This window comes from Mesoplodon bidens (assembly GCF_964165515.1).
Source record: "Mesoplodon bidens genome assembly, chromosome: 4".
Lineage (NCBI taxonomy): Eukaryota > Metazoa > Chordata > Mammalia > Artiodactyla > Ziphiidae > Mesoplodon > Mesoplodon bidens.
In genome coordinates this window covers 144,327,209-144,349,536 of record NC_138160.1, presented here as the reverse complement: position 1 = coordinate 144,349,536, position 22,328 = coordinate 144,327,209, and the positions used below count along the sequence as shown (strand labels likewise).

General features: G+C 55.6%; 1 protein-coding gene across 7 annotated transcripts in view; it reads left to right on the top strand.

Moving 5' to 3' along the window:
* The window catches only part of SMARCA4 (SWI/SNF related BAF chromatin remodeling complex subunit ATPase 4), an 88,262-nt gene that overhangs the window by 41,584 nt on the left and 24,350 nt on the right, over positions 1-22,328 (top strand). For all 7 annotated transcript variants that reach the window (XM_081232077.1, XM_081232078.1, XM_081232076.1 and 4 more), the window contains exons 15-25: positions 673-823; positions 2,467-2,630; positions 8,174-8,240; positions 9,514-9,624; positions 11,394-11,636; positions 13,046-13,159; positions 13,874-13,981; positions 15,074-15,160; positions 15,967-16,013; positions 17,100-17,266; positions 19,970-20,133. In XM_081232077.1, coding sequence (XP_081088203.1) covers positions 673-823; positions 2,467-2,630; positions 8,174-8,240; positions 9,514-9,624; positions 11,394-11,636; positions 13,046-13,159; positions 13,874-13,981; positions 15,074-15,160; positions 15,967-16,013; positions 17,100-17,266; positions 19,970-20,133 — 1,423 coding nt within the window. The remainder of the gene's footprint in view (positions 1-672; positions 824-2,466; positions 2,631-8,173; positions 8,241-9,513; positions 9,625-11,393; positions 11,637-13,045; positions 13,160-13,873; positions 13,982-15,073; positions 15,161-15,966; positions 16,014-17,099; positions 17,267-19,969; positions 20,134-22,328) is intronic.

Here is a 22,328-nt window from a genome sequence, read left to right as displayed (position 1 = left end):
TGCGGGAAGATCCCTCATGCCACAGAGTGGCTGGGCCCGTGAGCCATGGCTGCTGAGCCTGCGCATCCGGAGCCTGAGCTCCGCAACGGGAGAGGCCACAACAGTGAGAGGCCCGCGTACCGCAAAAAAAAAAAAAAAAAAAAAAAGAATTCTAGGGAGTTCCCCAGCGGTCCAGTGGTTAGGACTCCACACTCTCACTGCCAGGAGCCTGGGTTTGATCCCTGGTTGGGGAACTAAGATCCTGCAAGCCTCGTGGTGCGGCCAAAAAAATAAAATAATAAAAAGTTTTTTTTAATTAAAGAATTCTAGATTAGGTTACAAAACAGCCGAAGTATACATGATTCTGGTTTGTGCAAGGCTGTTGAGTGTACATTTTCCCTTTAGACTCTTGAACTCCCGGTAGAGAGGGTGGGCCATGTGACCAGCCTCTGGCTAAAAGTAACACTCCTTCTGTGGTGTGACGGTGACTTGATTCCCATGACACCCAGAAGTCTAGTCTTGGGCCCACCTGGATTAGTATTTGCTGCCTTGCCTGTCCTCAGACTGTGCAGCCGCTCTTTGGCTTATCTTCAGGCTCAGGCCATAAAGCTGCTCTGCGGAGGTTTGTGTCAGAAGCACATTGTCACAAGTAGGAATGTGTGTCTTCACACAGCCCTTTGATCTTGCTCCCAGGAACGCCAAGCAAGATGTTGATGATGAGTATGGCGTGTCGCAGGCCCTCGCTCGTGGCCTGCAGTCCTATTATGCCGTGGCCCACGCTGTCACCGAGAGGGTGGATAAGCAGTCAGCGCTCATGGTCAACGGCGTCCTCAAGCAGTACCAGGTAGGTTGGAGGGGGCCATGTCCACATAGCAGTCTCGGCAGAGGGGTTTCCAGGTCGTGGGTGGCTGCTGAAGGCAGGCAGACCTGAGTTCACAGTCCACTCTTGGTCTTTGGGCAACTCACTCTTCCCCTCTGAGCCTCGGTCTCCTCATCTGTAAAGCAGCATCATGGTCTGACCAAGAGGAAATGAAATGTTGCAATAAATCAGTATCTGCTGGGTGCTTGATATGTGCCAAGCAGAGTAGAAACACTTTATAGGCTGTTAGCATCTGAATTCCCTCAGCCACTCTGAAGTAGGTGCTGTGGTCCTCCAAATTTCATGGGCGGGGGGTGGTTGGAGGGACAACCGAGGAACAGAGAGGTACAGCGATTCCTCAAAATCACACAGTTTGGGAATGGCCGAGCCAGAATGGGACCCGGGTGTGGGCCTATGGGTGCTCAGTACATATTTCCTGGAGCTCTGTGCAGCATGAGGCAGCAAAGCAGGAGAGGTTAGCAGCCCTAGACTCGGTCCTTCCTTCTGGGAAATGGGGCAGCAGCCCCTCCTGCCAGCCTCTGAGGGTGAAGTGGTGATGCCTCTGAAGGTCTTTGTCAGGGTCTGGCCTGGAACAGCCAAGAAATGGAGCTGCTCGTAGTAAAAATCTCTTTTCCTGTGGCCCCATATCCCAGGCTCACCTGTAAGCTCCCAAGAGGCAGCTGGTATATCCCCAACCAAAGAACACGTGTCCCTGATACCCAGTTTGGTTGTAACCCCTGATCCCCAACTTCCCTTAAAAGAACTCTCAGAACCTCCGTGCTGATATCAAGTGCCAAAGGTGAATCCTGTGACCAGTGGAACTTTCCAGAGACCAGTGCAATCAGAGAAATCAGAACATGGCCAAGACTTAACTTGTGGGCTTCCGTGGTGGTGCAGTGGTTGAGAGTCTGCCGGCCGATGCAGGGGACACGGGTTCGTGCCCCGGTCCGGGAAGATCCCACATGCCGTGGAGTGGCTGGGCCCGTGAGCCATGGCTGCTGGGCCTTCGTGTCCGGAGCCTGTGCTCTGCAACGGGAGAGGCCACAACAGTGAGAGGCCCGTGTACCGCAAAAAAAAAAAAAAAAGACTTAACTTGCTTAATTTGTTATGAAAATTTCCAGATTTTCCCTGAAGACAATATTCTCTCTCATTGACTGTGTTTCAGAAAGGTTCACGAGCTTTGGAAACCTTTCAGTTAATCTTGAAATGCTGTTGAGGCAGTTGTTAGTCATGTGGTGGACTCATCACCAAGTTTCCCTGAAACCCCAACGCTCTCCTGAATCCAGTGTCACATGGTTGAGGGCAGGTTGGTCCCAGTGTGCTGTGTGGCTTGGTGTCAGGCAGTGACAGACGGACACTGTAACAGTGAGAAGCTTAGCTATTTATATGTGCACCCAGAAAGGACATTTCATATACATCTCTCATTAGCACAGCAACCCTGTGATTTCAGAGACAGGATTGCTGAGGATGAGGCTGAGTGGGAAAGGAGTGGGTTGACTCAGAGCAAAATACCAAGTGAAGATGGCCACAGGAGGTCCCTGGCTGGGGCAGAACTTGTGAGTCTCCAAAGCGCGGGGAACACCCCTGAGCCCAACCTGGGCTTCAGTCCTGGCCGCTTCTCCTTGCAGATCAAAGGCTTAGAGTGGCTGGTGTCCCTGTACAACAACAACCTGAATGGCATCCTGGCTGATGAGATGGGCCTGGGGAAGACCATCCAGACCATCGCTCTCATCACGTACCTCATGGAGCACAAGCGGATCAACGGGCCCTTCCTCATCATAGTACCTCTCTCGTGAGTGTGCCCACCCCAGGTGCCAGAAGTGCCCAGTGGGAAGGCCCAGCCCCGCGAGGTCACCAGCAGCCTGGCCTGTGCTCAGACGCCTGTGTGTTAGTTTGCTTGGCCGCCCTCACGAAGGACCACAGCCTGGGTGGCTTAAACAATAGGCACTATTTCCCGGGAGGCCACAGGTCTGAGAACAAGGTGTCAGCCGGGCTGGCTTCTCCCTAGGCCTCTCTCCTGGCCTTGTGGATGGCCATCTTCTCCCTGTGTCTTCACATTGCCTTCCTTCTATGTGTGTCTGTGCCCTAATTTCCTCTTCTTATAACAAAGTCATACCGGTCATGGATTAGGCCTCGCCCCACTGACCGTATTTTTCCTTCATCACCTCTTTAAAGACTCTGTTTCCAAATATAGTCACGTTCTGGGGTGCTGGGCACGAAGATGTCAACATACAAATTTGGGGGGGACACAACTCAGCCCATAGCCACTTGCCTCTGGTGTCAAGGCTCAGGATAGAAGAAGGGCAGGTACTGGAGTGCCCGTCCATGATTCCTGTTGGGGCATCTCTCACCGGATGTCCTTGGTGTCCTCTTCAGGCCCCACAATGAGCAAATTCCACACAAGGTTGTCACAGGAGTCAGATAACTGCCCAGTAGAAATGTAGAGTGGAACCATCTGTGCAGACACTGTGTCCACTTACTGCTGGGGCACTGAGCCCTGTCGATCGCGTCCCAGCCTGGTCCAGGCACCACAGGCGCTCAGGTGGCATCTGGATACTCAAGCGGCGTCCAGAGGAGGCTCTCTCACTTGCCACCTCTTGGTACCGTTGGTCTCTTCCTCCCAGCAGGCACCCTTCCAGGGGCCAGGATTCCTCAGGCCATCTGGGCATCCCTCTTCCCAGCTCCGCATGGGTCACAAAATGGTTCTCCTGTTCCCAGGTTTTTTCCAGAAGTCCCAGGACTGGCTGTCATTGACCCAGTTCAGGTCACATGTTAGGCAGCAGTCCAGTCATGGGCCTGGAGGATGGTCTGCTCTGATGTGGCCAGGCCTCTGTGTGTACACTTGGCTTGGCCCTGAAGGGGAATCCCCTTTACCATCGGCCCAGCGCTCAGGGGAACCATGTCTGCCTCAAGTCAGCTGTCGAGGGGGAGGATGGGAAACCGAGTACTCATCCCTCAGCGTGGGAACATGCCCTCCTACCTGTAAGGTGGCCAGGCCTCCAGAAGCCACGCACCCACGGCTGGGGGCCCCAGAACCCTCCACTCACTCAAGTCCCCTCCCTTCTGTTTAGCTTCCCAGGCGTGACTTCATCTCCACTGGAATAGCTCTGTCCAGCGTGCTGCTCTGCAGCCTGGGTTTGTCATTTTTTACAAACAACTGCAGAAGTAGTGTAAAGAGTTCCTATATACCTTTCACCCGGCCTCCTGCATCTCACGTAACCTTAGGACAGTTTCAACACCAGGATAGTAACAATGATTTAACAAATCATTGTTAACTGGTAACGAATCTAGAGACTCTATTCAGATGTTGTAGACTTCCCCACTAGAGGCCTTTTTCTGGTCCAGGATCCCACTTTGCCTTTTGTTGCCGTGTCGTGTCTGTGACAGTTCCTGAGTCCATCTTTGTCCTTCGTGATCTTGACACTTGAATCCTGGCTAGGCATTTGGTAGACTGTCCCTCAGATTGGGTTTGTGTGATGTGTCTTCTTTCTGGAATTCTGGCGAGAAACTCCAGGGTGGGTGCTGTGCCCTTCTTGGGGCCTCACATCAGGAGGCACAAGCCCAGGGGCTCCGTGACAGGAGAGCATCACTTTGGTCTTTCCTTACGTGGCGCCTGCAGGTTTCCCCACATAAACCTAAGAGTTTTCCTTTGTAGTTTATAAGTAACTTGTGAGAAGGCACTTAGAAGCTATACGAATATACCATTTCTCATCATACTTTTCCCCGTAATTTCAGCATCCGTCAGAGGAGTCTCACCTGAAATGATCACTCTGGAAAGTGCCGAGTAGTGGTTTTCTCTTTCCGTCATTCCTTCTACAGGTCTTGAAATTCCACTACAAGGAAGAGCTGTCTCTTCTCCCTTATTTAATTTTTTAATGGTGTAATTCTTCATAGAAGAATTGGCTCATGGACACTATTGTTATTTACTTTGCTTGAATTGTCCCAGATTTGGCCCAGGGAGACGCTTCAGATCCGTCCCTGTGTCCTTTTAGCACGTCTCTGTCATTGCATTGTGGTTGTTGTTTACTTTAGAATAGTATCAGATTTACAGAGAAGTTGAAAAGGTCGTACTTGGAGCTCCCGTATACTCTCCCCAGGTTCCCCCTGTGGTTGATCACATCTTACATGATGGTGTTACTTTCGTCACAAGTGAGGAATCAGCACTGGAACATTACGAGTAATTAAACACATTACTATTAAGTAAACTTTATGCGGATTTCACTAGTTTTGCCCTAATTTCCGTTTTCAATTCCAGGATCCCATGTGACATACATACATACATACATACGTACATACATTTATTCATTCATTCATTGATACATAAATACATACATAATACATACATACATACCGGGTCTTAGTTGCAGCAGGCAGGCTCCTTAATTGCGGCTCCAGGGCTCCTTAGTTGTGGCACACAAGCTCCTTGGTTGTGGCATGCATGTGGGATCTACTTCCCTGACCAGGGATCAAACCCAGGCCCCCTGCATTGGGAGCACGGAGTCTTATACACTGCGCCACCAGGGAAGTCCCCCATATGACATTTACCCTTTACATCTCTTCAGTCTTTTCTGGTCTGTGACCATTCCTCAGACTTGGTGTAATTTTGGTGACCTTGATGGTTTTAAGGAGAACTGGTTGGGTGTTTTGTAGGATGTGCCTCAGCCTGGGTCTGTTTGGTGATTTTTTCATCCTTAAATGGGATGGCAGGTTTCGGGACGAAGACCAGAAGTGAAGCACGCATCTTATCACCTCACAACAGGGGGCAGTTACTGTCTACATGACTTTTCACTCTTGAGGTTGACCTTGATCACCGGGCTGAGGTAGTGTGTGTCAGGTGTCTCCACTGTGAAGTTATTCTTTTTTCCCCCTTCCATAGTGTATTCTGGAAAAAAGTCACTAAGTTCAGCCCACACATAATAGGTGGGCAATTAAGAGCTACCTCCTTGAAGGTGAAATCACTACATAAATTTTTTGGAGTTTTCCTGTGTGGAAGATTTCTCTCTTCTCCCCCAGTTGTGAATGTATTCAATCATTTATATCAATATGGACTCCTGGATATTTATTTTATACTTTGGGTTAAACTCCAATACTGGTTTATTTTGTTGCTCAAATCATTCCAGCCTTGGCCATCGGGAACCCTCTCAGTTGGCTGCTGTGTTCCTTTGACATGCCGCCATCATTGTGGGGTTTTTGAGCACGTCTTTCTTTCTGGCACCCAAAGACGCTCCAAGCTCAGCTGGTACATTTCCCTCCCAGGCCTAGAACCAGACATTTCTCCAAGAAACCCTGGTTTCCCTTATTAGAAAATGGTCTTAGAAACCAAGACTGGTCACACGCAGTGACTCTCGACCCTGGGTGCTGGGTGTGCTCCTTGCTTCTGGGGTGTCATTGCTTCTAGGCCCTCTCAGTGTGCAGTGCTAGGAAGTATACGTATATACGTGTACTGACCCTAGTGCACACGTGCTGACATGATATGCGTCTGGTCATCTGTGTCTCTGTTAAGTGTGACCATACTGCTGTCTTTGACTCAGCCGGGACCACAGGGCTCATTCTAGCCTTTCTCCTTACTCGTGTGTCCATTCCCAGTGTGCATGTACAGTGCTTTCAGAATACTTAGCCTGTGAGGAACAACCTTACTAACTAGGGATCCAGTTCCTTTTGTCCTTAGACTTACAGTTTCCAACCAAAACATCTTTTCCAAGGTCATTTATGTTGGCTGCTTTCCCCCATTCCCTTCAGTGAAGTTACCCCGTGTGTTGATCTTCAGCCCTTTTCATGCTTGTGCTACCCAGACCAGGGCCCAGTCTGTTGAGTTTCATCTCCAGGAGCCACCTGTGCCCTGGGGGGTGTTTTCAGACTGTGAGTGTCGCGCTGTCCCATCCACCTGCTGGGGCGTGCTGTTCTCCGCCGTGAGTTTGCTTGTCCTGCCTCCCTCTGGACCCCTGACTCTGGCCTGTCTCCTTACTTCCGTCCCGACTCTCCCTCAACTCTTCTCCCCCTCTGCAGATGCCCCTCCCCCACCCCAGGCTTTGGCCCTTGGCTTCTCTCTCTATCAGTGCCCCGACCTTCCCCTGTTGCTCCCTGCAGTAGGAACCAGACCTCAGTGACTGAACCAGGGCGATCTTGCTGATCCTCAGTAAGGGGAAGCCCACAGCCAGGTGGCTTCAAGCTTCTAGGACCCAGGCTCCTGCAGTCTTCTGCTCAGTCATCCTTAGCATCTGACTCCTGCCCCTAGGCTTTTACCCTCATGGTTGCAAGATGGCCGCTGCCTCCGTCATCTCCTCTGGGTTCCCAGAATGATGGGCGGGGCCCAGGGCCGCAGGAGCGTATGGCAGCTGAGTCTCCACCCTCCTTCAAGACCTTTCCCTGACTTACAGCCCAGCGACTTAAACGTCCATCTCATTGGCTCAGACTGTGCCCACCTGGTTGGCCCTGGCTGCTGGGGGAGCTCCTCAGTGGAGCTTCTTGTGGGGAGGAGCCAGGTGAGCCATGAGCAGTCTCTTCCACTTGGCTTTTGCATCCTGTCTTTACAACCCCCCTGGTCTAGACTGTCTGAGTGAGTTCCCTCCCCCACCAAAGACTCTGTGTCCCAGTATTTCCCCGAGAGCCCACCCGCTCTGAACTTGGCTTTACTGTCGCTGTCACCCTCTCCTGAGGTTCTCTCTTGTAGTCAGGGGTGACTTGTCCCTCCTCACCCGCCCCCGTGTCCGCTCACTGCCCATCTCTGTCTGTCCCCCCTCCTCCTGGCCTCGAGCCCTCCTGCGCTCCCCCTCCTGCAGTCTTCTGCCCGGGCCTGGCTTGGTCTCACCTGCCTCCCATCCTCATTCTGTCTTTTACCGGGCAGGAACCTTCAGTGGCTGCCAGTTTCATTTTGACGTGGCACCGCGACTCGGTGGTGCCTCCTACAGCCCCGACCTCCGTGGCATGACTCCCGCACCCCACCCCCAGTGTCCTGAGCCTGAAATGAGGCACTGTGAATCTGCGTTTTTCTGGGCAGCAGGTCTGCAGCGTGTGGTGTGTTCTCACAGGGGCCTGTGGCCACACAGCGGTGACAGAGAACTGATCTCCAGGGTCCAGCTCCTGGTCCTGGCCCTCTCCGGCCGCCCTGCTCCAGCCCAGGCCGACCTGGCGGAGGCTGACCCAATACCCACCACCATGCCTTTGTGTGTCCCTGTGTCTCCCACCTGGGGCACCGTCCCCTCCTTCCCTCAGATGCTCCGTTACCCGGCCATCTCTGAGGGTCACACACACATCAGCTTCACTTCCTTGTGGACATCTGTTGGACAGTTGCTGGCAACGGAACTAGACTGACTCTCCCTTCCTTGTTTCCACCAGAACGCTGTCCAACTGGGCATACGAATTTGACAAGTGGGCCCCCTCGGTGGTGAAGGTGTCCTACAAGGTACGTCGCCCCCTGAGGAGGTGGGCATGGGCAGGGTGGGAGAATAGGGGATACGTGTGGGTGAAGAGGGGCATCAACTTGCATTAATGACAGGATGCACGTGTGTGTGTGTGCGTCTTCTTATGTTATACACTTGGGATCCTGCCATTCACACGGGGTTTGGATCACTTTATTTCGAGGAGTGATGCTTCTTTTTTTTTTTTTTTTTTTTTTTTTTTTTTTTTTTTTTTTTTTTTTTCTTTTTGTGGTATGCGGGCCTCTCACTGTTGTGGCCTCTCCCCTTGCGGAGCACAGGCTCCGGACGCGCAGGCCCAGCGGCCACGGCTCACGGGCCCAGCCGCTCCGCGGCACATGGGATCCTCCCAGACCGGGGCACGCACCCGTATCCCCTGCATCGGCAGGCGGACTCTCAACCACTGCGCCACCAGGGAAGCCCGATGCTTCTTTTTTAACTGAAGTTATGGACTCAGTTTGTGGAATGTGGTGACATTAACGCATTCACCTGAAGATTTCGTTATTCCTGCCGAGCTTTGGTTAAAACCCATTCACCTGGGATGACTTAGCGAGTGTCCACCGTGGGCTGCTGTGTGACGGGGGACACCGGGACACGTGGGCCCCGTGCAGGCCTGCTCTGAGTGCCGCCCCTGGATCAGTTCGCCTGTGAAGTGGGGACTAAATGTGCCTCTTGACCTCGTGGGGAGAGAGGCAGAGAGGGCCTCGCACAGCCACTCAGTGGCAGAGCCCCATTGTGCCCTTGGCCATAGGTCTACCGGGTCCAGGCTCGCCACCCTGTGCTGAGAGGCTCTTGGCCCCATGATGGGGAAAGTCGGGTTCCGGCAGAGGGGACAGCGTGTGTGGGGAGAACTTGGTGCGTTTGAGGAGCTAAAAATCATTCGGCTGGCAAGAGCTTATGGGAACGAGTGCAGCTCTGTCTGGAACGTGAGCTTGGAACAGGAGGGACGGGGCAGATTTGCTAACCGGGGAGAGGCTGGAGCTGCCCTTTGGGAGTGATCACAGCGGTCTGCGCCTGTGTGGAAGGCCTGGAGGCCTGAGATGGGGACCCGGGAAGAGGAGGGTGTGGGAAGCGGAGCTGGTTGACCATCAGGAGTGGGGCCGATGGAGGTGCAGGCAGCAAGCCTCCCAAGGGCCTGGGCCGCCCAGGACCCACACTCCTCTCTCCGCTCCCCACACTTGGCCCTCTGCCCTTGCCGGGGTGAGGGGCCAGGACCCAGGGCCCAGAGGCTGAGGCACTCGTGTCTTCTCTCCCTCACAGGGCTCTCCAGCAGCCAGACGTGCTTTCGTCCCCCAGCTCCGGAGCGGCAAGTTCAACGTCTTGCTGACAACGTACGAGTACATCATTAAAGACAAGCACATCCTTGCAAAGGTAGCGTGTCTGCCTGTAGAACAAGCCAGCCCAGGCCGTCGCGTGCTGTCAGGGAGCCCGTGATCCAGCCCAGGATTGTCGCAAGTGTGTCACGCTTCCCATCTTCTCAAAGCCCCCGAAGACATTTCTCAGTGATTCCCCCGCATATGTGTAAAAAGACAGCTGCTCTGTGTGTGCGAACAGCCCCAGTCGAGGTGACCTTGGGCTTGCCTCTCCGACCATCTGTCCCCAGGCTGGCCCTGGGCCACGTCCAGAGACTGGCTCCGTCTACGCAACATGTGGACTGGCTCCTCTCGGGCCTTCTGCCCGAAGAGCCTGGTCACACGCAGTGACTCTCGACCCACCTGTCTTGCCTGCCGTGTCCCTGGCAGGGCTGTGGTGAGGCCCCCCTTGTCTCCGCCTGTCTCTAGAGACCTCAGACCTCCCTCCCTGGTGGCTGTGTCTCCCTACCACAGCCTACAGGAAAGCAGCCCACGAAGCAGGAGGGATTTGGTATCCAGGTCCAAGCACTCTGACGTCCCATGTGTTCTGTCAGCCTTGGACCACTGGGTTGGCGCATTCAGTGGGGGCTGTGCACGCGGGGCAGCCTCTTAGCTGACCCAGTTGTGAAGGCAGCTCTAGTTGGGCCATCAGGGAACTACCGAGAATAAACCATGACCCAGATATGAGACAGGCACTATCCCTCGCCTACAAAAAGCTCTTTTCCCGGTTTGGGAAAGGGTTGAGCCAGAAGGTGCTGCATCTGGCCTCACTAACCGTGTAGGGGATTAAGTCAAGTGGTAGGGTGTTTGACCCAGTGGATGGAGGAGATATTTACGTGTTACCACACCGGTCAGCCTTGGTCGTACTGATGACATTTGGTGCTTGATGTGCATCTCTGAGCTACAGATAAGGAAACTGGGGCCCAGGGAGCTGGTGTCCAGTGTGGAGGCTCACCCTTCTGACCCAGTACAAAGCCAGGCCCATCCCAAGCATGAGAACGGGGCTCTGAAAATCCTGTGTTTGTCTGACAGTGGCTTTAATTAACGTAAACCCCCTGCCACGGGGGTTCCTCATGGGAAATGGCTGCTGGGCCCCTCCCCCAGTCGGTTCTGCCCTTTTCGTCTGGGACAGCTGATGTGCAGTTCCTCAGCCAGGCCATGCCAAAGAAGCCAAAGCCAGAGTGGCTCTGAAGCTCGTCACAGTCACATGTAAATAGGGATTTACACCTGCGGCTCCCGCTTGCAGACTCACACTCATGGTTAGAATCGGCATCTAGCCTGTGTCCACCAGCCGTGTGGCCACTGACAGGCGCTGGGGCGCAGCCGGGGCCCCCAGAGCCCACCGTCTGAACCCACCTGTGCTGCTCCTGCCTTAGAGCTGCCGCCTGCTGACTGGAAATGCACCCATTACTGAACCAAATCTCCTGAAGACCCCACCCCTGAGGGCCTCTGATCAGCAGGGGGGTTGTTATTTGGGGTGTTTTTCTGTGTCATGTACTAGCATATATAATTTTCTTGGGAAACCAAAGTACTTTTGTGCCCCTGGATTTGTTCACCCAGTCACAGGTCACAGCCGTGTCTCCCTGTCCACGTGTCTGTCTTTACCCCCTGCTTTACAGAGGCTGCGGTGTGAGCTGGTCCCTCATCAGGGGCTGTTGTCGTGCTCACATTCTCCAGCTCAGCAGGCCGTTCTGCCCGGAGCCTTCTTGCCTAATGGCCATGAGATCCTCACCCAGGTGGGCAGCCCCGCTGCCTGTCCTCCCCTGACCTCCTGCTCTCGGCCCACAGATCCGTTGGAAGTACATGATCGTGGACGAAGGCCACCGCATGAAGAACCACCACTGCAAGCTGACGCAGGTCCTCAACACACACTACGTGGCCCCCCGCCGCCTGCTGCTGACAGGCACGCCGCTGCAGAACAAGCTCCCTGAGCTCTGGGCGCTGCTCAACTTCCTGCTGCCCACCATCTTCAAGAGCTGCAGCACCTTCGAGCAGTGGTTCAACGCGCCCTTTGCCATGACCGGGGAAAAGGTGGGTGTGCAGCCGGCCACATGGTGGCGGAGGGGGAGTGGGGAGCCGTGAGCCTTGGCCGCGAGCAGCTCCGAGGACCCTCCAAGTTGATGGTCCCGGCCCATCTGGCTTCCCTGGGTCGTTGTGGGTTGAGTGCCCACCACAGCCGGCCCAGCCAAGCGCAGGGCAGCCCTGGCACCAAAGGACCCCAGAGGAGGAGGGCAGAGAAATCCCCCGGGATGCTTGGGGCTTCCCTGACCCTGTGCCCCAGGCACAGGGAGGGGACAGCGAGGAATATGGCCCTGAGGTGTGAAGGTGCAGCTGGAGGGCCTGAGGAGAGTTTAATTTTCACCCTGAGGCCAGCGGGTAGCTTGGATGGTTTCAGTGAAAGGAGTGACATGGTCAGATTCTGTCCCTTTTGTTTTTAAAGACGGCTGTGGGTTGTGGCCAATGTCTCTCAGTGTCTGTGTGGCTGGGAGTGACGTTGTTGGTGTGCCTGTGGCCGCTGCGTTTTCTGTTGAAGGAGGTTAGCGGCCGAGCCTGATAACCGAGGAGGTGGGCACGATCGCAGGGCTTAATGTTGAGCGTCACCGCCCACGGCAGCCGTGCCCCAGCTCACTCGTTCCCAGTTAGCGGATTTTCCTTAGGCAGGTCTGGGACAGCTGTTCCTCAGCTCTTACAGCGGGGCCTCTGTCAGCATCATCCATGGGGTCCCGCCTCCTTGGTACCGGCTAAGGCAGAAGCCCTCCTGAAGGAGAAATTGAGGCCTTTCCAAGGATCTCAATAAAGGAGCCCCCAGTTTTCAGATTCCCAGGGACCCCCCCTCCAAGAGCTGAGGAACAAATGCTCTGGATTCACGTATTTTCAAGTTGAGCAAAAGCTCTGCCCAAAGGGACCCAGAGAAGAAAAGTTCAGACGTCATCTTTCCACTTAAAAAAATTTTTTTTAATTCACATTTTTATCAGAGTAGCAGGCTCCCTTGGAGAGCAGCATTTCTTTCCGTCCGTCCCACCCAGGCCGAAATGAGAGTTGATTTGGGCTTCCAGTGACAGAGCCCTCTTGGAGCACCCCCCAGTTACACCACACGCTCTATCTGTGTGGCCCCCCGCAGTGCTGTCCAGATTTTGTTTGGACGTGTTGGCAGGATTCCAGGCACGTGGGTTTGTTACTCTTGGGAAAGCCATGCAGCGTGCTGCTGTGTTTCATAGTGCCCTGGGGCCTTGGCTTCCGTGTCCCAGGACTTCCATGGAAGGTCTTAGATCCTTGCAGTTTTCCAGAGGAAGAGGTTGCCCTGCTAGGCTCCTGTGAAGCTTAGGGTAGTCTGAAAAGGAGGTGCTGAGCACAGGGTGACTCCAGATGGCCCTTCCCTGCATCCCTGTCCCCTCCTTTGGAGGTAACGCTTGGTTGGCATGTCTCGTTGGGGCTGCCAGGTGGACCTGAACGAGGAGGAAACCATTCTCATCATCCGTCGTCTCCACAAAGTGCTGCGGCCCTTCCTGCTCCGGCGGCTCAAGAAGGAAGTCGAGGCTCAGTTACCTGAAAAGGTACCACGTTTAGTTTTTTCTTTTTGGCCGCGCTGTACAGCTTGCGGGATCTTAGTTCCCCGACGAGGGATCGAATCCTGGCATCACGGTAGTGGAAGCGCCGAGTCCTAACCACTGGACCACCGGGAATTCCACGTACCATGTTTGTTTTGAGTGGAAGTCCCAGTGCAGCATCGTCCAGGGGGCCTCCCTGGGGTGGTACCAGTCTGGTGGCTCCCCTGGGTCCCAGGCCTGGCCCTGGTCTTGCCTCGGCATTCAGGAGTCGATCCTGCCTGGGGTTGGCCACTCGCCCTCACTGGGTCTCTCAAGTGGAAGGCAGGTGTGCTAAGTTAGAGCACTAAGTCCCCCCAGGGCCCCCTCCCCTCTCCCCTGGGTGGGCTTGGGGTCCCTGGCCAGTCGCCCCACCAGTCACACTTGCGCTTTGTTTCTTGGCCGGCTGTGGGCAGGCCTTTGGAAGGCAGCCGAGTTGTCCCGTCTGGCCCAGGAAGCCCCCCACATTTCTCTGCCCTGGTATGTCTGCCACATCCCATCTACCCTCGTCCCCTTGGGTATGGGGTCTCCTCACGGTCACCCCTGTGTGCCCTGATCAGAGCACACAGCCCAGGGCCCAGGATGCCTCTGAGAGGCTGGGCAATCAGAGACGGGCCCAGGCTGGGCGTTGGGCTCCGGGACCCTCAGCTCCAGTTCCGGCTGACGGCGGCGTGTGCCCTGCAGGTGGAGTACGTCATCAAGTGCGACATGTCCGCGCTGCAGCGCGTGCTTTACCGGCACATGCAGGCCAAGGGGGTGCTGCTCACCGATGGCTCTGAGAAGGATAAGAAGGTTGGCCCGGGGCCCCCTTCCCCCCCGGGTGTCCACGGCAGGCGCACTGGGGGCCGCTGGGTGGGGGGCTTGTGCACTCTGTAAGCAGCAGGCTCTCGCCTCCTCGGAGGTGGTAGTCGTGGCCGAGGCCCCATCTGGTCGTGGTCCCGAGGGTGTTGACTGGGCCTGGTTTAAATCACAGCTGGTGTGGATGGGTCCAGTCCATAAGGCTGAGGGGGCAGAGGCTGATGGCCCGTTTCCAGGGAGGCCCCCGAGCTTCCCAGTCAGCAGTCTGGGGTCCTCTGCTCATGAAGTGCTCTCTCCCGTGGATGCATCAGTCGGCAGTGGGGGGCCCAGCACGGACCCCAGCCGTTAGAATATTCTAGGGAGTCCCACCTCCCCAGCTGGGAAAGAGCCTCGACGGCCAGGGCCACTGAGCCCGTTTACCTCAGCATTACGTGGCGTGGGGATGACGTTAGTTTACGGTGGAGAGGAGTGGGAGCTGGGCAGGCTGCTGCCTTCTGGCCCCTCCGGGGCCCTGGGCCCCACTGCCCCTGCTCCCTCACCAGGACTGCAGCTGTCCTCCCAGGCCCCTCACTTCTGCCCCCGCGGCCTCGGGCTTGGCCCTGCCACCCCATTTTCTCTTCCAGATGTTTCGTTTGGGCCCCTTCTTACCCGAGCTGTTGCAGCACCCTGTTTCCTGGTTTTCTTCTTGGCCCACGGCACCCACCCCGGCATCCTTCCTTCACCCCGTAGCCAGAGATCTTCCTAAGCCGTCTGGCTGCAGCCCCGCCCCGGGGACCCCCCAGTGCCCATAGAGCCAGCCTCACAAAGTGTTTGTGGTCCACTCTCAGCTCTTTGCCAGTCACCTTTCCCCTGCGTCCTGCCGGCCCCTCCTCACCCTCCACCCTCCAGGGTGCCAGGGGGTCTCCACTTCCCCCAGCGCTGGCTTCACGCTGGCTTCAGGCCTCTGAGCCCCGACCGGAGCCAGCTGCACACGCCCCATCTCCTCTGCCACAAGCCACAGCTCCTCTCACGTCCTTCTTCCATGCCTCCTCCCCCACCCCACCCCGGGACAAGACCGATTTGGGAGCCTCTCTTCTGCCTTCTCAGGGCAAAGGTGGCACCAAGACCCTGATGAACACCATCATGCAGCTGAGGAAGATCTGCAACCACCCTTACATGTTCCAGCACATCGAGGTGAGTCCCAGGGCCGGGGCGGCAGGCCCAGCGGCACCCGGAGCTCGTGGGCCTCAGCCCTGCACAGGGCCCTGCTCTCAGAGGGGTCTGTCTGCGCCTAGCCCCGAGACAGAACTAGGTCGCTTCTCTCTGGCAACTTTAGAGAAAAAGAGCTTGTAAGGTTTAGACTAGATGATGCTTGTACGTTTGTCTTTTTATGGATTTTTTTGTTTGCAAGCGCTTATATATCGTAAAGAATCCAAACTGTAGGGAAATATGCAAGAGAAATGAAAATCCCACCTCAGGTAACTGCCGAAGCCTTCGGAGGCTGTCCTCTGGAGTCGTTTCCCCCGCGGTGGGGTTGTGTTGCCTCTGCTTGTTGGTTACTAGCCTTCCCCACGCAGTGACACGTGGGGCCATCCTGGGCAGAGCATGGAGAGCAGCGTCCCTCTTCATGACGGTTCTGGCCATAACCTTCTGGGCCCCAGTACCCTTGAGAGTCTGGATGCTTGCTTCTGAAAGGCATACATATGTCCGTACATTCTGGCATAAAGTTCTGGGGTCATGCCAGAGGCCCCTGGGGTTCCATTTCAGCTCACCAAGTGTGGTCTCAGGCGCGTGCCGTCCTTGCGCGCTCCTTTCCGTGGTTAAGAGTGTTAGGTCATGATGAAAGGGTTGTCAGTGGGATAGAAAAGCTGTATTAAGCATCTGTGTGTGGCCTTGGGGCCGCCGTGGGCGATCGCTGAGCACGGGTGGGAAGGCTCGGAGACGTGGGGCCTGGCCGCCTTTTCCCGCCCTGCACTGACCCGCCTCTCATTCCATCGCAGGAGTCCTTTTCCGAGCACTTGGGGTTTACCGGTGGCATCGTCCAAGGGTGAGAATCTTCCTAGCTTAACGGGGTGGGCAGACCACCTGTGTGCCAGTAGTTCTCTCTTTGGTTGGCTTTATTTCTGTTGTTATACTTGTCTCATTTCAAAGGCAGTATATTCCTGGCAGAAAACTTTGAAAACATAGATGAACCCAAAGAAGAGAATAAAAATTCTCCACTTGGAGAGGTGACCACACCTGGCTTCCAGGCCCCACCTCTGGGCTCTGTGACCTGTGACAGCTTTCCTAACCACTCTGATCCTAACTCCACCCACCAACAGAGGGATACTCTTCATACAGTGCACCACGCACCTTGCTCTGGGGGCGTTTTCTCCAGGGTTGTTTATAAAGCGCAGCCCCGGCATCGTTCAGGCCTGGTGTTGGGACACAAATGCTGCCTCAAGGTTTCACCGTTGAAACATTCTTAACGCTAAAGCCACCATTATTTCTCTGGGATAGTAAACTCTTTCCTAGAGCAGAGGCACCGAATGAAAGGGCAAAAGGTTCTTTAGCTGTGTAGTTCTTTATACCAAATTGCATAATGGGGTCCCACAGACCTGGGTTTGAGCCCGGCCCCGGCAGGTCAGCAGCCGTGTCACACTGTCCCCCAGCCTCAGTTTCCACACCTATAAACCAGGAGCGAATGACAGAAGTTGCAGTGGCCCTTAGCCCTGTGTGTGGTGCGGTGTGGGCATTCTCCTCTGGGAGCCTCTGCTCTTGGAAGGTTCTTAAACAGGAGGCCTGGCTTCCCGGGGCAGCCCCTGTCCGTGCCCATTGTCCCAGGATCTTTACTAATAAATAGCACCTTCTCTCGCTCTTACAAGTGTCCAAGTTGGTCAGTAATTTCATGACCAAGTTTATTTTAGTTGGGTTGAAATGGCTTTGCTGAAACTTTGGTGGGGGCAGGGGGGCAGGGGCGGGCGCAGGGGTAGTCTGCCAAGGAAGCACTTGTGTGCCCCCGAGCCTGGTGGCCAGTCTGCCTAGGCTGGCTCAGGTAGCCTGGGCATGGGAGCGCATGTCGTCCTTGGCCTGCCTGCAGGGCGCTGTGGTTCATGTGGTGTGTGTGTCCTTTCCCACCGCCTCCACTCCGCAGGCTGGACCTGTACCGAGCCTCGGGGAAATTCGAGCTGCTCGATAGAATTCTCCCCAAACTCCGGGCCACCAACCATAAAGTGCTGCTGTTCTGTCAGATGACCTCCCTCATGACGATCATGGAAGACTATTTTGCGTATCGCGGCTTTAAATACCTCAGGCTCGATGGTGAGTATGCCCGGGAGAGAGACGTTTGTTAAAGGGCGGCCTCGTTATCCACTGCTGCCAAAGCTTCTCTGGGTCTAGCGGCAGGAGTGGGCATAGCGGCTCACTCAGTGACACAGGCTTGCGGGAATGGGAGGGAGGGCCCTGGGAGTATCATGGCTGGATCTCCTGAATGTGAGGCTTATGGTGTTTGCACCATAACGCTGCGTCCAGTGGTTAAGGGTTGCTCTACGGTCCTGTTACGGTGGGAAGTGACAGAAACCCGTATCCTGTGGGCATAAAGAAGGAAGCCTTGATAGACTCACATAACTGAACCTCAAGGGTTGGCTTTACTTCAGGCACAGCTGGATCCAGGTGCCCAGATGGTGTTAAGAGGGGCTTTTCTGGAACTCTTGGCTCTTTTGTCCTCCATTTTGGCGTCATTCTTAGCCATCCCCTCCGGGCTTTCCTTCCACCTGCTCAGTGTCCTGCACAGAGAAGCAGCTTGTCTTTTCCCCCAGGGGTCTGGGGGTGAACTTTCATTAGGGTGCTGTGAGCGACATGCTCTTCTCTCCACTACCTGGCTGGCTCTGGAGCTGGAATCGGGCCCGTTCATGCCAGAACTGTGAGCACTGAGAGAAGCAGGAAACGGAGGGAGGAAGGGAGGGAGGAAAACCGATGCTGCAGGGGTGATAGCGGCGAGTTCCCTGGGAACAGCACTGACTGTGACCACATGCACTCATAAGAAGCCCTGTCTCTGCCTTGTTCCCAGCACGCAGGAGCTCCGGGGAGGAGGGGGCTGAGTGAGATGCTGACAGTGAGCAGGACCCGTGCTCTGACACGTGTCAACTGACCGGGAAGACCCTAGAGGGAGCCCCCCTCTAGGGTCTGTCAGATGGAGTGAATGGGGCTCTCGAGAAAAATGAACTTGGGGGCCTCCAGGGTAAACACAGTTAAGAAGTGTGGGATAAACCACACTTCTCAGAGCCTTTATCTAAGCTTGTTGCTATGTGCAGCCATGGCCAGACACCCCAAACCTTTTTGCCGCCATTGTGTCTTTCACGGTACATCTTGTGGAACTGTGATTTTTTTCAGACCCATGGTTGCTGGGCGGATCTGTCTGTCGGTCTTTGCCCTCCCCACTCCCACCCAGAACCTTTGCTGCATCCCTATCTTCTTGGAATTCTGTCCAGGGCGACCTTTACAAACACAGCTGTGGTCAGGTCCTCCCTCAAACCTCCCTCCTTCAGGTGCTTCCCACGGCTTGGAAGGCCTGTGTGGCCAGGCTCACCTCACCCCTCCCTCTGTGTGCTGGCCTCCCCAGTGGCCTCTCTGTCCTTCAGGGGCTGAGCCTCCATGAGTGCTACTCCTTGTCTGTGTCCCTGCCCCGAGCCCTAGAGGACAGGCCGAACGTGAAGAGCGTGTTCCCACCCACCCCAGCGCCCATCCATTTGCCGCCCCCCCCCCCTTTTTTTCCTCCGTGATGAGAGTCCTCTATCTAGGATGAGGACTTTTGTTTGCTTGGCTGTGGCTGCATCTCTGGGTACCTCATGTGGTCACTGCCACATGAGCGGAAACTCTGGGAAAGAAGGGCAAAGGGGGGGAATTCCCTGGCAGTCCAGTGGTTAGGACTCCACTCTTCCACTGCAGGGGGCCCAGGGTCAATCCATGGTCGGGGAACTAAGGTCCCGCATGCCACACGGTGCAGCCAGAAGGAAAAAAAAGAACGGCAAGGGTGGGCGCTCGGTGACACGTGGAGTGGAACCTTCTGCTGTCAGAATGCCGAGAGTGAGGGTGCAGGCCGAGCATCTGGGATCGGGCCTCCACCTGGGCCTGCCTCAGCCCCTCCTTGGAACTGGGGCAGCCCAGGCGCCAGTGGGCATCAGGCCTCCATGCTGTTCATCGTGACATGTAGGCGAGTGGCTGGAAGCAACACCAAGAATGACACCTGATTTCCCCAGAGGCACCTCTGCTCTCCAGGCTGGCAGTAGCCCGAGGAGCTTAGATGCCCCTCTGAGCATCACGATGCTGAGGATCACGTCCTGGGCCGTCACATTAGAGTCCCTGTGGCTCCATGAAGAGGGGAGCCATCCTGCCCAGAGGGAAACAAGTCTCCATTGTAAGCCTCCCGTGTGCTCGCCTGTAGATGATTCCCTTTGTGAATGGAGAAAACCCATCACAGTAGGATGGAGGCAGGCGCCAGCCCTCTGGCCAGTTGTTCGATACCATAGCAGCCCCGTCTGCCCGCCTGGAAACCCCACGTGGGTTTGGGGGCACGGCGTTAACAGTGTTGCTGCAGTGTCTCCCGCCACCCCCTGGACAGCTGGGCAGGGCAGGTGGTGGTGACTCACAGGGCAGCCCCATTGCCTGAGTGTCTGCTGGGTGCTGGGCACTGTGCTCCAGCACCTGCCCACTTAGGTCCCACAGCAGCCCCGATTTACATGGAGGAGACACCAGGGGCCTGTTGGGGCTCGTTTTCTTCTCCTGGGGTGGGAGGACTGGCGGTCAGTAGTGTCACTGTAAATCTGAGTTGTTCGCCGGTCACCACTCATGGCCACGTGTTGAGTGAGTGGCCATGGCTTGGGTGGCCTGAGTTGGACGGCTTTGGACGCTATACCTGCTCCCTGATGTAGGTGTTCCTCTGTCTCCTCAGCACCACTGCCCGCCCCGCCCTCTGCCCGCCACGGTCACCTTGCTAATAATCCTGCACTCCCCACCCCCTGGCAGGAACCACGAAAGCGGAGGACCGGGGCATGCTGCTGAAGACCTTCAACGAGCCCGGCTCCGAGTACTTCATCTTCCTGCTCAGCACCCGGGCTGGGGGGCTGGGTCTGAACCTCCAGTCAGCCGACACTGTTATCATATTCGACAGTGACTGGAACCCCCACCAGGTAACAGCTCTCAGGCCCCCTAGGGGGAGGGGCTCGAAGCCTCAGGGAGACCATGCCCAATAGCACGAGTGCCCGCTGGCCTCTTGACATTTTCCTGGAGTCCCAGAGGCCCCTGGAGAGAAGCCCAGAGAGCAGTTACTTTCCTCTGTTTCTCAAAACAAAACTAGTTTTTTGCTCTGATTATGAAAAAATTCATGTTCCATTGTTATTTAAAAAAAAATCCTGGGAATTCCCTGGTGGTCCGGTGTTTAGGACTCTGCGCTCTCACTGTAGAGGGCCTGGGTTCAATCCCTGGTCAGGGAACTAAGATCCCACAAGCCACGTGGCACAGCCAAAAAAACAAAAAAAATTCTGGTGTCACGTAAATGTGCAAAGAAAGTGGAAGATGCCCCAGTCCTATCAGCTGGCAGTAATGGTCACTGGTTTAGTCATGCAGGTCCTTCCTGGCCATGTCCTGGCCCAGCTCTCATGCTGGCACCTCCTAAAACCACACTGGGGCACACTTCTTGTGCTCTGTGCACTGCTGCCCTTGTTTCTTATCCACATAACCTGCACAGAGCTCCGTGCCTGTAGATAACAGGGATGTGGTATTTTATAGATGCAGTAGTTTTTTGTTTGTTTGTTTGTTTTTATAAATATTTTATTTATTTATTTTTTGGCTGCGTTGGGTCTTTGTTGCTACGTGTGGGCTTTCTCTAGTTGCAGCGAGTGGGGGCTACTCTTCCTTGCAGTGCGCAGGCTACTCATTGTGGTAGCTTCTCTTTGTTTCAGAGCATGGGCTCTAGGCGCACGGGCTTCAGTAGTTGTGGCACGCGGGCTCAGTAGTTGTGGCTCGTGGGCTCTAGAGCACAGGCTCAGTAGTTGCGACGCATGAGCTTAGTTGCTCCTCAGCACGTGGGATCTTCCCGGACCAGGGCTTGAACCCATGTCCCCTGCACTGGCAGACAGAACTGCGCCTCCAGGGAAGCCCCGGTACAGTAGTTTTAAAGTAAGTGTTTACTTCTTAGGTCTTACTATAAAAGTAGTAATTTTTTTCAAATGCAAATACCAATAAGTAACAAATTAGAGTCCATTTTTCCCCTTCCCCACCAACCCCGCTCTTCTCTGAGCCAGCATCTACCCATGTACACACATATGTTCTGGCTTTGACATGAACATGGCATGTTCCAGCACGTGTCTCTTCCCGCCAGTAGCTGGTGTGTTCATGTCTCCATGCAAACACACGGGGACTCTCCCCAGCTGCTTCCTCAGCAGCCAGCTGTCTTGGCATATGGTGGCCCCAGGATTTTTTTTTTTTTTTTGCGGTATGCGGGCCTCTCACTGTTGTGGCCTCTCCCGTTGTGGAGCACAGGCTCCGGATGCGCAGGCTCAGCGGCCATGGCTCACGGGCCCAGCCGCTCCGCGGCATGTGGGATCTTCCCGGACCGGGGCACGAACCCGTGTCCCCTGCATCAGCAGGCGGACTCTCAACCACTGCGCCACCAGGGAAGCCCGGCCCCAGGATTTTTGATTCAAACCCCAGTTGGCAGACGTCTGGGTTTTCTGTTCCCCTTGGGGAACCCTCTTGTCCCTCTCTTGGAGCACCGGCCAGGCCAAGCCTGAGAGGTGGGATTGCTCGGTCCACAGGCCTGTCCCTTCACGTTCTGGTTGGTTCTGCCACAGTGGCCTCCAGCAGGCTGCCCCAGCTTTCACTCCTGTTGACGGTGCGAGCGAGCCCTTCTCCACAGCCCAGCAGAGCTGGTTATCAGCGTGTAAACCACGGGCGCCTCACAGACGAGTGCCTGGGGTGGTTGCTGCGTCAGCCTGGGGTGTGGCTTCCGCCTGGACCTTGGTGACTGGCCCGTTTCCTGAGAGGTGGTTCCAGTGTGCTTCCCCCACCCACAGGCTGTCTTGGGGAGAGACCCCCGTGGAGCCCTGTCATCCACACCCGGGGGGCATCAGAGGTCATGAAGCACATTGCAGAGCTAGGAATCACGCCGGCTGAGCTGCGGGGCAGGGTTGGGGGTACGAACCGTGGACACAAAGCACACCTGTTCCCACCAGGTGTGGCCTCTGCCGCCGCCATGAGGTGCAGATCTGGAGGTCAGCCCCACACAGCTGCAGGCCCCAGACACAGGATCTCGTAGCCCCTCCTGGGTCTACGCTGGACGTGATGATACAGCGTTGGCGCCATGCCTACCACTTTATGGGCGCTT